This window comes from Sciurus vulgaris (assembly GCF_902686455.1).
Source record: "Sciurus vulgaris genome assembly, chromosome: 5".
Taxonomy (NCBI): Eukaryota; Metazoa; Chordata; class Mammalia; order Rodentia; family Sciuridae; genus Sciurus; species Sciurus vulgaris.
In genome coordinates, this window is record NC_136465.1 from 5,078,747 (window position 1) to 5,095,963 (window position 17,217).

The 17,217-nt window shown below is 45.9% G+C and overlaps 2 protein-coding genes across 4 annotated transcripts in view; one reads left to right on the forward strand and one right to left on the reverse strand.

Annotated features, from left to right (window-relative positions):
• MCPH1 (microcephalin 1) overlaps window positions 1-17,217 on the forward strand; it is a 211,684-nt gene that overhangs the window by 73,940 nt on the left and 120,527 nt on the right. For all 3 annotated transcript variants that reach the window (XM_079141817.1, XM_079141819.1, XM_079141818.1), the window contains one exon: window positions 7,633-7,710. In XM_079141817.1, the coding sequence (XP_078997943.1) occupies window positions 7,633-7,710 (78 nt within the window). The remainder of the gene's footprint in view (window positions 1-7,632; window positions 7,711-17,217) is intronic.
• The window catches only part of ANGPT2 (angiopoietin 2), a 49,098-nt gene continuing 41,659 nt past the window's right edge, over window positions 9,779-17,217 (reverse strand). The window contains exons 6-10 of the mRNA XM_079141823.1: window positions 16,623-16,724; window positions 15,941-16,107; window positions 12,659-12,789; window positions 10,255-10,609; window positions 9,779-10,218 (exon numbers count right to left, since the gene is read on the reverse strand). Of these exons, the coding sequence (XP_078997949.1) occupies window positions 10,449-10,609; window positions 12,659-12,789; window positions 15,941-16,107; window positions 16,623-16,724 (561 nt within the window). The 3' untranslated portion in view covers window positions 9,779-10,218; window positions 10,255-10,448. The remainder of the gene's footprint in view (window positions 10,219-10,254; window positions 10,610-12,658; window positions 12,790-15,940; window positions 16,108-16,622; window positions 16,725-17,217) is intronic.

Here is a 17,217-nt window from a genome sequence, read left to right on the forward strand (position 1 = left end):
CTTAAATTGCAGATTAACTATTTCGGGGGGGTGGTTATTGGGGATTGAACCCAGAGGTACTTTACCACTGAGCCACATCCCCAGCCCTTTTTATTTTTTATTTTGAGATAGGGTCTCGCTAATTTGCTCAGGACCTCACTAAGTTGCTGAGGCTGGCCTCGAACCTGTGATCCTCTTGCCTCAGCCTCCCAAGCTGCTGGGATTACAGGCATGCACCACCACACCCAGCAACTTCTTTTTACATTCTAAGATGCGCTTTCTGACTGATAGTTCTTGGTGCATCCCCTTAGCAGCCAGTTTCATTGATGTATGATCAGGTCTTCTCTAGCAGACAGCACTGGCCATTCCCAGCTGGCCAGGGTCTGAGGCTGCTTGTGCTTGGAACTTTCACAGGATGGAGTCCAGGGTTCTTCCCCTGCCTCAGACCATGCCTTCCTTGGTAAAGAGTCATAAGCTACAGAGCATTTACGCATCCTCTGTCTCATCAGGTCCTTACAGAACACCTTTGAGGTAGGGAAGGACTTGCAAGGACGTCAGTGTTGGGTGCAGGGATGGGGACACTAGGCAGAAGTTGCTCTCTAACTTGAATGTGGATCTTCTTAACAGTCTCGGTGAAGGCATTATTCTTAGACAGTGAGCTTGAGTGCTTAGCTCAGAGAAGGCTATTTGTAGATTGTCATTATTAAATCATGGGTCCTCCTGTGGACAGACAGGGCTTGAGAGTTCATCCCTTCCCCAGGTGTCCCTGAACAGTGCATGGGCGCTTGCTCTGCAGTAGAACAGGCACAGGACTGTGGGCAGGTGGTTCCCTTGCCCCAAGCTCCCTCCGTTCCTGGCAAGACCCGGCTTGCTTTCCACCTCCATGACCTCATGACTGAGGACAGATAGCGTGTGGCAGGTGGGAGTGGGCGGCAAGGCGACTTCCACCTGCATGTTCTGCTGAACAACTGAGGGAAGCTAGTGGATCCGGACGGAGACGCTGCTCCCTGGGAAGGGGTGGGGCAGTTGGGGTACGATAGAAATTCTCCTTAGGCATATTGAGTTGGAGTCCCTATCAGACATTCAAGTAGGGGTGTGCATATCAGATAAGTGTCTATGTAGAGGGAGAGGTTCACTGGGGGACCCTTGGTGTCCGTGATGCTGGCAGCCCTGGTACCACGGAGTGAGCGTAGAGCAAGGAGGCTTGAGGGTAGGACTGTCCTGGCTGTGGGCACCAGGGAGTCAGGGGAGTGGGGGGGGGGCAACCAGGAAGGACACCAACTTACGCCCTGGTGACACGTATTTTAACAACAAGCAGCAAAAAAAAAAAAATCCTACACAAATAGGGTTTTTCTTTCAAAATATAAATAATATTCTTGTACACTTTATTGTGGTAGAACACTTACTTTATTCATTAAGTTGTACACAGCACTTTTGAGAGTGTAACTGAGAGGCAGCCATATCTGCTTGTGTATGAATGTTCCAGATATCAGAGCCGAACCTCTTGAGCAGACGCAGGCTCTTGGGTAGTTCAGCCCTGTAAGGGCAGAGTCTTCACTTATGTGGCCCCAGAAACCAGGATTGGATTGAGACTCGGTACTTAAGTTTTCAATGAATAAATGAGTAGGTGGGTGATTTATTTCTATTCTAAAACTCAGAATTTCTTCTTGCCTCTAATGAAGTATGCATTGTACATCGTTCCAAATGACAGAAGCACCATGGAAGTTAGTGTGTTTCTTGGTAGAAACCATTAAGGCAGAACAGCCTGCTGCTCACTTTGATGCAGAGTCAGGGAAAGAATAGATGCAGCAGCAATCCTTCTGGTTGCCGGGGTGCTGGCTGGGCCCGTGTGGTGAGAACCATTTCTGCTTTATTTTCATTCAGTGAAGTGGAGTTTCTGCTATTTATTTTAGTTATACTGGAATTTGTTATACTTATTTCTTTGTTTTCATTTTGATAAGAAAAGTACATGCTTGTGTTATTTATAAAGATGTTTGGGCTCTGCATGTAAGTACAGTGGTGAAATGCTGGGTCACTCTGGTTGATGCTTAGCGGGATTTAAAAAGTGACACTGACCCCACAGTAAAGTCTTAGAATCTGGGAATAACCCATTTTCATTTTGGGAAACCAGAAAGGATTGGGCAAAATACAAGAAGAATAAATCTTCAATACCTGGACGAACAGAGCTGGACTTTTTGTTTGTTTGTTTTGGTACCAGGGGTTGAACCAGGGGCACTCAACCACTGAGCCACATCCCCAGCCCTTTCTATTTTTTATTTTGAGACAGGGGCTTGCTAAGTTGCCGAGTCTGACTTTGAGCTTGACATTCTCCTTCCTGAGCCTTCCGAGTGCTGGGCTTACAGGCGAGTGCCACCTCGTCTGGCTCCGTGCTGGACTTTTTTGTGAGACTGTTCACACACATGTCAGCAAGTGGCTGGCTGTTCCTCTCACCAGCTGCCCCTTTAGTCTATCAGTTAGTATGTTTTGAAAATGGGAAAGAGCTCGTAACAACTTACGTCCTATATTCCTTTAGTTAAATAGATGTGTGACAGTTTTCGCTTCTTGCCACTTTTTAAAACTCAGTAACATGACTCGTCCAGGGTTGCTTCTGAAGATGCTTCCGAAGTGTGGTCCAGGGCTGTAGACTCCCAGGTGGTGTGTGTGCACCTGGTCCTGTGACCACACGCTGCCCAGGAAGGAGCTGTGAGACCAGAGCTGGTGTTGGTGTGTGGAGATGGGGCTGCTTCCTGGGCGTGCTTGTCACTTGGAGAAGCCAGGGGACGTGGAGCTGTTCTGTCAGTGGTTTACATAGCTGAGTCCATTAGCTCACACAGAACTCTGTGGAATCATGGCCTGAGCACTTGCAGCAAATGCCTCCTGGTCACAGTGCTTGGAAATGATGTGTTTGGAATTTGAACTCAGATCTTCCACAGTCTGTAGCCCATATTCTTTCTGGTATCTGCTTCCACTAACCTAAAGTCTAGAGCACATTTTCATCTTGTACAGCTGTGAGGCTCCATGCAGCTGTTCTGTAATCACACACAGCCTTGTGTGTTCTCCAGGACTGATGGGTGAGAGGTGGGTTTTCATGCACACCCCGCCATTTATTAGCTTTGTAGCCTTGAGTAAGACAGTTAAATGCCAGGCCTCAGTTTCCTCACCTGTAAGAGGATGAGAAGGTCAGCTAAACAGAGTGCCCAATAAGCACTCAGTAAGTGCTAAATGCCGTTAGTATGCACACATTTTGACACCTGTCACTCACTAGCATTAAGATCATATCTTGGGCAAACCTTGATGACATTATGCCAAGTGAAAGAAGCCAGACACAGAAGCCCATACACATCCTTCCAGATGGTATCCCGGATGGGCTGGTAGTTACCAGGGGACAGAGCGGAGGGGAGAGTGGGGGCTGTCACTAGTCGATGGGCGCATGGTGCTTTCCTGGGTCGATGAAGGAACTTTGAAGCCAGAAAGAGGTGGCAGCTGCACAGCTTTGTGAATGTGCCAAGTGCCAGTGGGTTGCGCCCTCCAGCACAGCTACTTGTGTGTTTGAAAACTGCTGCTTAGATTAAGGAAGGTCATGTGAAAACTTGGTCCACTGAGGCAGGCATCACAGCTACCAAGTGCGCTTATATTTTTCAACGAATTGCATGGAATCATAGGAGGCATTTCTTGCCATTATGATGAGTTGTGTTGGAAATGCAGAGGAATGGCTTATTTTGGAACAAACAGTGTTGCCTTGAAACTTTGCCAGTTCAAGCCAGTTCTTTGGAACACTAGACCTCCTCTGTTTTCTGGCTCCAAAGTGCTTGGACATAAGTACCCACTTACTTTGTTATGAAAAATTATAACATTGGCATCTCTAATTTTTTCCCCTGAAGTTCGGTGTAACCCAGAAGTAACTTCATGCTTTTGTAGTTGACAGTGAGAGATAATGTATTCGTGTGACAGTTTACCTAACTTGCCCCTTGTCACAAAGCTGTGAAGAGGTGGAGATCGGTTTAAAGCCAGTTGCCTGGATGCTGAGGGTTTAACCAGTACATTGTACTGTCGAGTTGTGGAAGAATCAAAATTTTATTATTCTTTCCCTTGAAAAACAAAACAGTGTACATATTAACAAATTCTCTTTTTTAAGTTTTGTTGTTTAAGAAAATCACCCTAATGAGACAAAGAATCTATAAAATCTGGTGTAGAAAATATTTATAATTTGATTTTTATAATTTTGAGCTTAAAACAATAAAAGATTAATAAATTACTTCTGTTACTATCATAATAGAGAAGAAATTTGAGAATGCAGAATGTTCCTACACCTTTACCACAGTGGGTGGGGGAAGGACAGACAGGGCAGATGGTGGCAGACACCTCAGCCCCTTGTCAGTGTTAGAGTAGATAGATAGGGAGAAAAATAGAGACTAAAGCAGAATGTTGAACCGTGTGAACTAAATTGGTTCCCATGGGTTAAAAACTGTCACGTCCCACCTACCTGTGTGAGCACTGCTGTGGAGGGCCGTGACGTCCCACCTGCGTCTCTCCTGGTTTTGCTGTGGTGACCCTGAACCACCTTCGTTTTCCTCCTGGACCATCATGCTCTTCTTCGATTATGTTTGAGAACTCTTCTGCTTCCTAGGCTCAGAGCTCTGCAGCTCATCATTCACACCTGGCTCGTGTGAAGTGCCCGGGCATTGGTACTCTGCCTCGCGGAGGGTTAGCTGTGTAGCCAGCCTGACATCAAGGAGCGTGGTTTCTTTGCTAGTCGTTCATCTGAGAATAAAGCAAGGAAATTGTTCCTGTTCAAATTCATCAGAAAAAGTTGAGCTTTATGAATGATAATTTAAAATGTTAAAAATACCTTTGTACCTCGTGTTTTCCTGTCCTACAAGAAGTTATTTCCTTGTCTTCAGTCTTTTACTTTTAAACAGTCGAATGACTTACTGTATCGTGTTCTCGAAATCACAGCAGAGCTGCCATCAAAGGGTTCAGATTAAGTCGATATTCTTTTCCCAAACACGCCCTTGCCATCACCTAACGTGTCCGTGCGCTCTGCCGAGTCCGGCCTGTGCGCATGCTGACGTGACTGCCCCCGTCGTCAGGCCTTCAAGCAGGACTCAGTGCTCTGTGTTCATGCAGCCTCATTCCTTGCTTTATTTAGCTTCTCAATTATTTTTTTTCCTAAGATACCTAATGGGAAATGTGTTGGGTCGGCCTTTTGTTTTTGCGTTCACATGCTGCTCACTGTGGTCTTGCAAAGTAGAGTTTTCTAATTTGGATACTCTAGTAAGGTAAAGGTAGGTTTGTCTAATGAAAGTCCAGAGCTCAGGGTCTCCACTGCATTTCTTATGTGATGATTTTAGGACAAGTTAGCATCTTCTGCTGTTTCTGTGTGATACTAATTCTTGAGATGCCTATACAAATCAAATTTATCAATCTGCCTACCAGAATTCTAATAGCTGCCTTATGGTTTTATTTTCTTAACATTTAGAAAGGGACAAAGTCAGAAAACATGAGTGTTCTCCAAGTTTGTTTCGGTTCAGCTGACATTTCACTGTGGTTTATATCTGAACTTCAGGGCGCACGCAGTTCTAAGACTGCTCATTCCCTGGCTTCTCTCACCAGCACCTCGTGTTTCCCAGGCCCCCTGCCTGAACTGAGCCCGATGCTGAAACTTCTTTACGTTTTATTTCCCGGACTAGCTACATGAGTGTGTGGAGGTCCACACATATCACTAGTATAGCTCTACAAATGATGACATAGGTTGACTGAAAAAAGTAAGGTAAATACTTAATTACTTAAATGTTTTTAACCACCCATAAATAGCCAGAGGAGAACATGATTTCACTGTGGAGTTATCAATTTTCTAATACCTTCTTTCATGGAACTCTTTTTTTTTTTTTTTTTAAGTAATTTAAGCAATATAAATTGGGGGACAATTGAAAGGAGATATAAATGACAGAGTGCTCCTGTATACGAGGATCTAGTTGAGGATCAGTGGTTACGCTGAGCAGGGTCCCTGAGAGCACAGCTTGCTGGAGACAGATTTTCCCACATGGCACTCCATTCCCATTCCTTGTCTTGGCCGACCCTGTCCGGAGCTGCTGCTTCCGCCTCACAGGGCTGGGCTTCCAGTGCCCGTGCCCTGGGCTGCTGCTGCCACTCTTCGTGCCACTGCTGTGCTGGGGGAACTGGCATGCTCTTACGACCCCAGACCCAGCAACCCCATTTCCTTACATTTTGTCAAAGCACCATCTATTCCAGTCAAAAATAAGCAAGTCAACCATGCCTCTCTCTTTTCCCTGTCAGCCATTCTTTCTGCCTAATGACCTCGTACACATCACACAAGATGCAGCTTGAAATGTCAGCTCATCTTGTCTTGGGGCTCCTGATGAGTATGTTTGCTCCTCCTGAAGGTCCCATGGCCCTGCGTGGGAAAAGCAGCATATATGTTTCACCTTCATGCCCCTCGCCAGAGTGTGGACTCCTTAATTTGGGAGCCGTTGTCCCAGAACCTCACTTGGGTTTTTATTTGTGGTGGAGTCTCACTAAATTATCCAGAGATGAATAGATAGTGCAGTTGTTTAAAGTAAGAACGGTAGATGCTGAGAATCGCCTTCGGCTTCTGTATATTCTTCTTGTCATTCATTCCACAATTCATGCACACTCTTTCTTAGAAAAGATACTTTGCTCTCTCTGTTGAATAAGTACCAGCTTTAACATGTGAAGGAGGAAAGACTGATCTCCTCTAACTGGTTCTGGACCTCAGAAACTATCAGAAAGAAGGACCGAGGTCACATTCCTGATCAATTCAGCAAAAGAAGCTCGAACTTCTGGTATAAGTATGAATTTGATGAATGTAAGAAAAATACAGGATTAAAAAAAAATAAGCACAAGTACATGGTTTAGTTTGATTATTTTAGCTGTAAAATTCTACGGTGTGCAGAAACCTATAGATTTCCAGAATTTGGTCATAGAATACTGATTTTTGTAGAATCTCAAGCATTGTTGAATTAAAAATGAAAAAAATTATTCTAATCATTTAAAAATGTGTGGACTCCAGTAATGTTGATGTAATGGTGGTCTTGAACATGGAACATACCCGTGAGACGTTTAGTCTTCTGAGCTCTAGGAAGGGTGTATCCTGACAACTTCTGAGCACACCAGCTAGTGCTAGCAGCAAAGCCATAATCCTAAAGGATTGCTTTCTTAATTTGGCTTGTGTTGTACCTTCTCCCAATTTTTAGATTTTATTTATTTATGTAGTTCTTATTTCTGTGACATGGGGGCTCAAAGTTAGGACCTTGTGTGCTAGGCAAGTGCCCTATCACTGAGATACACCCAGCCCCAATTTATATTTATATTTTATATAATATCATGGAATATTTGTGTAATATTGTTTGTAAGTGACTGAAAATTGGTAACCTGGAATATTTTTTAAGTGTTTTATGTGTTTAAAACCAGATTAATGTTTAAATATTTGGCTTACTAAGATAATGACTCAGTTCTGGGGGCACGTTGGTTTTGGAGACATGCATTTCAGATCTGTGTCTTCACAGCTGGGTTTTTGTCTGTTTTTACTGTCATCAGGGTGGCTGTTGGCTGTTGCCCATGAAGAGCCTGATATATCTGTAATAAATGTCCTGCTTACTGTGCCCCTTCCAGGTACTGTGGTCTTTGGAGTTGGGTCACTGGATTTCCGAGGAGCCTTTCGAGCTTTCTGACCACTTCCCTGCAGCTCCCGTAAGTCACACTGTGTTACAGTGTAAACACAATCTGGAATTTTCATTATCATGAGTTCAGCCTACTAAGTCAAGAGCAGTCATGCTCCAGTGAAAAAGGCACACCCATAGAACTTAACACCTCTTACCTGTTCATGAGCTCACAGGTGAGAATGTGAGAGAACTCTCCCAAAGAGTTCTGAGAAATGTGGTTTCTAGAAATTTAATTACGGAAGCACTCACAATTGAGGAAAACAAACAAACTGACTAGGTTCTCGAGATCATAGCCTTATATCTTGCTGTTTTAAAATATGATTTTTACTGTTGATAGAGATAGAACTGATAGGTATAAAAATCATGGCTTGCTACCATTTTGATGTGGTTTTTATAATTTGATGCTTTTCCTAAATTCACTTCAACTTTACTGACTTTTAAGTATTTCAAATGTTTAATGAAAAATTCCCAGGTTCTAATTCTTTAAAAAAAAAAAAAAAAAACAAGTAATAGTGAGGTAGGTTAATTAAGGCTTGATTGGAAGCAGGATTATACAGAAGTTGGCCTTCATTTTCAAGAATGTTGACTGGTTTGTGGTCATTTATTATTTCAAAAGATTAATATCTGGACGATAAGTGATGGTTTTTTTCTGCCATTTGCTGTGTATTTGTTGCTCTGACTGTAACAGCAAGAAATTGAACTCTGCTCTCCAGCCATTGCAGTTATCTAGGTTGTTAAATTGTTTTTGTTTTCATTTTTAAGATTACTGTTTTGATTTCCTTTCAACTTTGTAAATGTTTTCTTAAGGAGAGAAAAAATTCCTCCTAGCAAGACTGTTTGTTTGAATACTGCTAGGAATTGAAGTGTAAAGTGCAAACACAGATTCTTCTCATTTCTGTCATAAGAGAATATAACTCTTAGGAACATTGTGAGATTTCTTTTTGAAATTCGTTTTTCCTGCCCGCAATGAGAAATTGATACAAATCAATCACGGGGTGGCCAGATTTTCTTGTGTTACCATTTCCCCAAGTCTGTATCCATCTGTCCGTGTAGTCATTGAAACCCCCCAAGCCTACTGTATTGTGAAGTTGCAAGGTGTTGGAATCTTCCTGTTATCAGATGTTTTTTAACTTGGTGCAAAGCCACGACACCCCTGCTGAAGCTCTGAAGCCTTCTTAGGTGTGGTTGTGGAACGTTCTCAGGAGGTTCTCTACCCGGGAAGAGTTGGGGAAGTTCGACCTGGTGGAGTGAAACGTGCCCACAGTCTGACTCAAAACAAGTAGTGAGATTCCAGGGTCCTAAGGCTGAGTCTGGAGGGACGTTAGGAGTGAGACAGAAAGAGGAGGAGGAGCGTTGGGACAGTAGGAGGTGAAGACAAACGGAACACTGGCCAAAGGTCAAGTCCGAGCTTCCCAAAAATTGAGTGTAAAGTGAACATGTAAGAAATTGCTGCTAAATTCATTCCTCAGAGGTTCATGAGTATCGATTCTACTACAGAAACTTAACAGGAATTAAAACCGTGGGATGTAGGGTTTTGCAGTTGTGCGCATAATGCTGTGTTCATAAAATGTTCTATAAACATTTGCGTATTCTGTGAACATCAGATTTTATTTTTGCATTCTAGAACACTTTTTTTTTCAGTTTGCTGATGAACACTAATGCAAATTATTTTTTCCTTAAATAAATTCAGAGGTGAGTCTATAACTTCATAAATGTCTTCAATGGAATGTTTTGCTCAACCACAAATTAAATTGGACTCCACTTTCTAATATAGAGCTTACTAGAAGAGAAAATATGTGTCTGTATTAGAATACTGAGAAGTAGGATCCTAAAGTCTGAGAAGATAGTAAAGTGCATAATTTTCTTCATTGAAAATCAAACTTTTCCTTGTAATGAGGCACAGGTACTTTGTAACCAAATTACAAAATTGTAAATATTATTATAAAAGTTATCTCACCTAATAAGTTATATTTAATTACTAAAATACCTTCATATTTAACAGCCAGGCAAGAAAAAAATAGTACAATCTTCATAGAAACTAAAATGGCACACAACTTCTATTAGTAATTTCAGATATCCTGGACATTTTCACCATATAAATTTGAAATATGTATTTGAGCATTAACTTAAGACTAAGCTGTCAACAGATAAGTAAATGTGCTATTTTTGCAATGTAAATTTAAAGTAGCTAAGAGGAGTAAAAATGCGCTGTTTTTCCAAATATTAAACTGTTAATAAACACTTAGAAAATCCCTGAATATATGGTGTGTTTTTATGGCTTAGATTGTCTTCCTTGCAATTGTGATAGTGATGCAGAATTCAGGACAGGGGATATTTACACAACCCATAAACAGTGCTTTGAGGATCAGTTCCAAGACTATCTCTACTATATAGCACAGTGTTCTGTTTTCCAGTTATTTACTGATAAACTCGAACATGACATTCTTGGTTGTGACAGCAGAGTCTGTAAATTGTCAGTCTCTCAACCGCGAATTCATCTTTGCATAGGTGTTCCGCCAGACCACGATGCCAGGTCCTTGCTAGACTGGGTTTTGCTTTGGCTCGTTCGTGCCTTGCTAGACTGGGTTTTGCTTTGGCTCGTTCGTGGTGTGGGTTTCAGTGATGACGTTGAGACACTCCTCCGGCGCTTGGGTCCGTCAGCACCCGAGCTGTCTCAGGCGAGGGACAGAGTGCAGCTGTGCCTTTCAGTGCTTTGGGGTGAGCTGTTGAAAGAGTCCAGTGCAGTCCTGGGGTATGCACGGGCATTTAGAAATCCGCGGGTCGAATCATCATGGTGGTGGCCTTAAGTGAGTAGCCTGACCCCTTCCAGTAGTACCACTTAATACCATTGAATTTATTTGTGTTCTGCTTCTGTGGGTAGTACATTCCGTTCAGGTTCGAAGGGCCACACGCATCAAACCACCAGCCTGTGGAGGCAAAGCACAGGGATTAGGACCCACGGACACCAGACGGCAAGCCAAGGCCAGGGCTTTCCAGAAGAAATGACCGTGGTTTGCCTGCATGAAGACTTGAGTTTGATACCATGCCTGTTAAATTTTTTAAACACAGAAAACCATAACATGATGATTATTGATATCGCTATCCTTGGTAAAATAAACGAAGTGAGTGAACCTCCATTCAGGGGCCACCCCAGCGGAAGTTAAGAAGGGTATTAATGGGGTGGCTTTTGTTGTTATCTGTAACATTTTTATTCCTTTAAAAAATTCTGATGCCAAACACGTCTACTGGGTACACATTGAATGTGAGTGCCACTTATCTCCCCGACACCTGACTTATTCCCTGCTGTTGACTCCGTCCCTTGAGGTGACACAGCTCAGTGGAAACGTGGTGGGGAGCTTGTATGATGCCCAGAATCCTTGGGCTAGTGCAGAGTGACAGATGTTCGCCCGGAGCCCGTCGTCTGCCCCTCTCCAGAAATCACCGTCCAGCCAGGCAGACATCTGGCTGCAGGCTGGGCAGCTGCTGCAGGGCAGACCGCTGGTTGGAAGCGGGCCCCTTCCCAGCCGGCCCCACTCCACTGTCCGCCCTGGGCTGCCTTTCTTCTCCCCCCTCTCCTGCATTTCCACTCTCAGCCCTTAGATCTGGATTTGGGTGACTAAGTAGGCTGCTTCCTTGGTCATGAAGGTGACTCTCCTGCTCTCGAGTAGCTGAGGGCCTGCAGGAGGTCTGGAAGGTACCACCAAAGCAGCCCAGCAAGTGGGGCCGCAGCCCAGGGGGCTGGAGCTGTCAGCATTGCCGGCCTTAGCGTGTGGCTGTGGTGGGGTGAGGGTGACAAGCGTGCTCTACGAAATCAGTGTAATGGCTGGCTGTCCTTGAGGTCACAGGGCTGGGGGAAGATCCATGTCACCAAGCAGTGACTGTTACCTCGGGAGCCTAATTCTTGAGGTAGTAAAAACATGAAGTTTGAAATTATGGAAACAACTGGATCTCACTTTATTTCCATAAAAACACCCTGCTCTTGACCATGACAGTCCCTGGGGGCGGAGCTGCGCGGGCTGGCTGTGCGCGGCTGGCGGGGCCGCCCCTGTCCTGTGAAGCGGTGGAGCACCACTCTGGCCTTTGCTTTTCCTGGGGTGTCATGAACCCGCTTTTGCTCACTCAGCGCATGGTCCCCACAGACGAGACCCTGTCTGTTTCTGTGTCCCATTGACGGGGCTCTTGGCGCTGTTTTAAGTGGCGTTTTCAAGAACGGACTTGCCAGCGTCTGTCATGCCTCTTCCTTATCTCAGTCACTACCAACTGGTTCCCGTGATTCAATTTCTGAGTCTTCAAACATCAGAGGGGGGAGTTTCCTGACAGTTGGTCCCCATGACTGAGCTCGCGCCTGTTTCTGAACACCAATCTAGCTATCTAAGAGACAGCCCCAACAGATTTTGGCTCCTGGGGATGGTTTCCATTTCCGTTTTTAGAGCAATCAGACACAAAAGGTGGAAAACATGAAAGGCCTTGACTTAACGTGAACAATCACTCGCTTACAGCTGATGCACTAATAAAACGGGTCGAGGTTTCTTTGTGTTCATAAGTGTGTGCTGGGCATGCTAGTGAAATCCTTACCAGTAAAAGGCAACTGCAAATTCCTTGCTCAAACACTGATGTTAACTCGAAATAAGGCGAAATGGAGCAAAATGTCCATCCCTGTGACATCTGATTCGCAGCAAGAGCACACTCAGGGAAGCTCAGAGAATAATGAACACCCCTGCAGCCAACTGCACTCCCTGCCAGGGCTGGTCCCAAGGAGACACAGGTGGCCCGCAGGCCCTTCCAGCCTCACATTCCTACTTTAAACCCCACAGTCTCAAAAGTGAAAAGCAGCTTTGCCTATATCGAGCTAGTATATCTATTTATGAAATTTTGGACATTGTCACTAGTCACATTTGAAGTCCCAATTGCCAGGCTTTTGTGCTTTCAAAGTATTCCTTGCCCATACAAATAGGAAGACAGACGAGTGGCCCTACCTCCTGTTAGCATTTGTGAGCATTTGCAGATACATTTGTCGTTGTCTGCATCCTTTGTGCTAAAGTCATTTCCTGGCTGGCTGATGCTGCTTATTTTGCCGGCTGTGCCTGAAAGTCCTTTAAGGTGAATCCTGTAAGCATGCAAAAGGAAAAAATAAAAACTGTAATTGGCTCAGGTCATTGGTTTACCGTAGTGGAAAATTTTTCATGGTGAAGAATTCCATTCTACAGCAGCGTGCTCTGTACTGACCAGCGCACTTCAGTGCCTACTCTGGACAAAATATTTTGCACTGGTATAAACAGGAACCAACTTATCATCAAATCCTTCGCAAAGAGGGATGTTTTTGTGAAAACTTCAACACATATCACTTGCACAAGTATCAGCAGGGACTGAAGGGCCCTATGATTGATTTTCCTGCTGCTTTCAGATAAACAGAAGAGTGGGCTGTGGCCGGAGGGAACTCCCCCAGGTCTCCAGTCATCATTCACATGGAAAGGAGTCTGAGAAGCTGGCCAGCCTCAAACTCATTGTTTTCAGCAGGGGCGGGGGTGGTGCAGAGAGGGGAGCAGCCAAGGGATGGTTCTTGAGTTTGGAGTAGAAATCAACAGAACCGTGCAGAAAATAAACCCTGTGCCTGCTCTTCCCCGTTTCTCTGCCATGGTGTAGTCAACCTGTCCGACCATGACAGAGGAAGCATGTGCTAGATAGTAGCACATACTTGTAGACCATTGCACAAGTAGGCCGTTCGTTGTCATTGCTGTGCCCGCAGAGAGACTCTGAGGAAAGGCTGAAGACTAGGGTCCCTAATAAATCCTTCCCATACCCGTGCTCCAGTCACTGCCTCAGAAAGCCCACAGGCTGATGGCTTGGCCAGATCAGAGCTTGCGTTCCACGATGGGGTGGCTGTGGCACATGGAGCATGGAGCTCCGTGTGCTGGAGTCCCCGTGTCCCGATGGAGGTACGGGAGATCAGGGCCAGGGTCCTGCCCACAGGGCAGGAGAATCGTACTTTAAGCCCCAAAGTTGTGTTTATTCTCCGAAACCTGACAGTTGCTAGCCACCTCCTTGGAAATCGCAGAATTTCCAAGAGTTCATGTTGGCAAGGCCAGGACGAGGGGGGCGTTGACTGGTCCCGGGCACTCAGGCAGGCGGCTGTTGAGTGCTGGTGACAGCCCCAGAGCGGGCACCACCCGCTTTTACATAGACACAACCTTGCCCAAGTCCAGACTAAGTTGAGAGCTGGCCCTGCCCCAGAGGCACCTTGCCCTACGTTGTGCCCACCTGGTGCATGCCTTCTCAGAGTGAGCTGTGAAGGTCAGGGTGAGGGGCCTGTCCAGTGAGGTCCCGGGTGTGGGTTCTGAGTAACTCTTGTGTTACTCACTTTGCTTTCTTTTAAATTTTGACTATTAAGAATAGCTGTACTCTTGAAATTGCCTTACATTGGTTTCGGTTGATTTTTTACGGCAGTGGGTAAAGAGGTAATGCAACATTTAACGGTTTAACTCAGCGCTTGCATAAACTGCAGTAACGTTTGTGAAAGCTAAACAATCTTGGAGGTTTCATGTACAAATACATTTGAGTTTTATTAAAAAGAAACTATTCTGTTGCTTAATTTATCCATGTTTTGTAATGTGTGCTTCTCAGTTTTCCATCATTTAGGGAACATTTCTTCAGGGGGAAAACAGCTGCTTTACACAATTGACATTCTGAAGCGTCGTAGTCGTGAAAAGTCACATCATATAGTTCTCTTATCACATTAGCATTGTGTTTATTAGAACAGCAATTTTTAATCTATTTCATATTTCCAAGTATATTAAGCTTTCAACCAGTCCATTTTTTAAAAGTGGCCATGTCCAAAATTTGATTACATTTCTAAAGGAAATATCTGCTAAGAGCCATCTCCAGTTTAAAATGTTTTTATAATGTCAGCATACAAGGGTAATGACCCATTTTGTAAAATCTTATACAAACAGTCTAATCCTTAATTTTTGTGTTTCTTTTTTTAAAAATTCCTGTTGTGGATTCCTAACTGCTGCCAGTTGAAAAAATATTTAGCTTGGAGGTAACACAAGGACCTACCACACGTGTCTGTGAACGCAAGCACGATCTGATCCCTTTGTCATCAAGTGGGACCTGCCAGGGGCCCAGACACTATCTTTCCATTCATCTCCGAGGGAGCCTGCTCGCTAATGAGAATTGATGGACTGTGCTCCGTGGACCTTTTAAAAGTCACAAGAGTGTTTGTCTGTTTTCAAGAGGTGCTTCTGAATTCTGGTCCACCGCCTTAGAGCAGGGTGCCCTGGGTGTCCTACTGCTCCCTGGGGGGTAGTTCGGGCACCTGGGCTTGCAGCCAGCCTTCCTGTTCTGCCACTGTGACCCTCCCTAGGAAGCCAACCTGGGCCTACGTGAGTTGGGCATTAAAGAGTGACTGCCAACCAGGTGGCCACTGCTTTCTGTGATGCTCCTTTTGGGCTCCGTTTGCAGCTGTGGCCTCAGAGTAGGTGCTTGGTGGTCACCAAACCCCAGGAGCCTATGCTGCTTGCACTGCCGCAGGGGGTGTTGGTGACGGCTATTCTCAGATCTGTTCCTGCTGTCCCCTGTCCTCCACTGCTCCCCAAGCACTTGGGAGAGCCTCTGTGTGTGGGTGGCCCCTGCGCTCACCCTGCCCCCTCTCAAGGCTCCTGTGCTGTGCCGTCTGGTCTCCTGGCATCTCAGAGCCAGAAAGGAAATTCCTGGTCAAAGTTGTTGGACCATTTAAGATCACTGCCCCCAAATGGCACAGTGAGTGGGACAGCACGGACGTTAAGGGTGCTGTGCATCGGGTATACTTCAGAAAACAGAGAAGCTCAGTAACCATCCACCTCATTTTGTCGTTTTTAAAACTTGGCAGCTAACTCCAAATTTGAAATTGAACACAACAATTAGATGTGTTTGAAGTTCAAAAAAATAGATTGATTTTTAATACCCTTGGGGAGACAGCAGTGTGGTCCCGGGTATCCCTCTGTCCCGACAGCCTCATTACATGTTTAAGAGGGACACTCAGCACTGACTTACCGTGGGGGTGGCCGCGGACACCCTCACCGGCCCTGAAGGGCCTGGTCTCTGAGGATACACAGAAAGCACAACAAAAGACACCACAAAGTTTCCCTGTATTGTCAAAGCCCAGCAAGACTCCAAAACTAGAGAACCTCCCCTGAAGACAGCAGTGAGATGCAGCAGCGCAGCAGCGTGCGTCTGTCTCTGGAGGGCCCTCCCAACCCCCGAGCTCCCACCTGGCCTACCTGTAGTGCAGCTCCTCGCTGGAGAGGTGGAAGTGCTCGTATAGCGAGGTCGCCTCGCCCCCCTCCCAGTCGCGCAGCTGAATCCTAAGCATATAGCGCTGTTGGTTGGTCAACTGTGAAACGAGCTCGTTCCCCAGCCAGTGCTCTCCCGAAGGGTCGCCGAAGCCCTGCGCCAAGCAGAGGTCAGTCACTGCACGTGGCTTCTCTTCGCGCATTTGAAATCAACAGTGTGACCGTTTACCTTGGGCTGCCTGCCAATCAGCAGAGCCCACTCCCTGGGCTGCATAGACGCGGGACCTTCTGCATAGGACAGTGGATTTTAAAAGGTCCATTTTAAGGAGCTAAGCTGTTCCTGGAAGACAGCCAGCATTGGCACAAGTAGCACACCCAGGGACACCATGGAGACTCGAGCAAAGCCACTGCACCCAGCTGGGTCAGCACAGGGTGCTACTGCGCGCTTGGGGCTGGGCCTGAGCGAATGCAGCCTGTGGGCCTTGCTTTGACCTTGGTCCCAGTCACCTGGGTGGACCTGATTACTCTTTCATGGAGAGACAGAACCTTCCCTAAGAGTGCCTCAAGTCATGGGTTAGTTTTGGGTTCACAACTAAGGCTTTGAGGACCTTGAAAGCTAGTATGCACAGAGAAAAAGGCTTCTTTCAAGCTGCTTTAGGGACATCCGTACCGCTCTGTACTCTTTCCACGACCTCTGGAAGTCGACGCTGCCATCCTCGCGGCGCTGAATGACAGTCCACCCTCCACCACTTGTTTCCATGTCGCAGTAGGCCTGTGGAAGGGAAGGGCACAGTCACGGTAGAGACCCGGGACTCTGTCCGGGTAAAAGAAGTGCAGACGCCTGCTGGGACCCACGTCCACAGGGTCTCTGGGAGAAGGATGGATGGACCTTCTCTCTTAGATGACCCCCAAAGGCTTTCTGAGAGACTCTCTGTGAATGGACATTGCCGGAGATGGTCCTCAGCCTCATGACCCTGCCAGTGCTTGCCCATCCCTGCCCTCTGTGTGCAGTCAGCAACGGGAATGCTCTTCCACGGAAGAGCTCCCAGACCCTGCTGCGTCCTCACTGGAGCTGACTGCCTCTGCATGAAGTAAGAACCAGGTTTCTGGGTTTGGGGCTGAGTGCAGGGCCCTGGGGCACCAGTGCGCCCGCACAGTGTGACCTGAGCCTGGTCAGGCGGCTGGGCCCTGGGGTCCCAGGTTCAGACTTCCCTGAACTTTGTATGTCACCCGTGGTATTTTTCTTCCTGACTCTTTATTTCTGC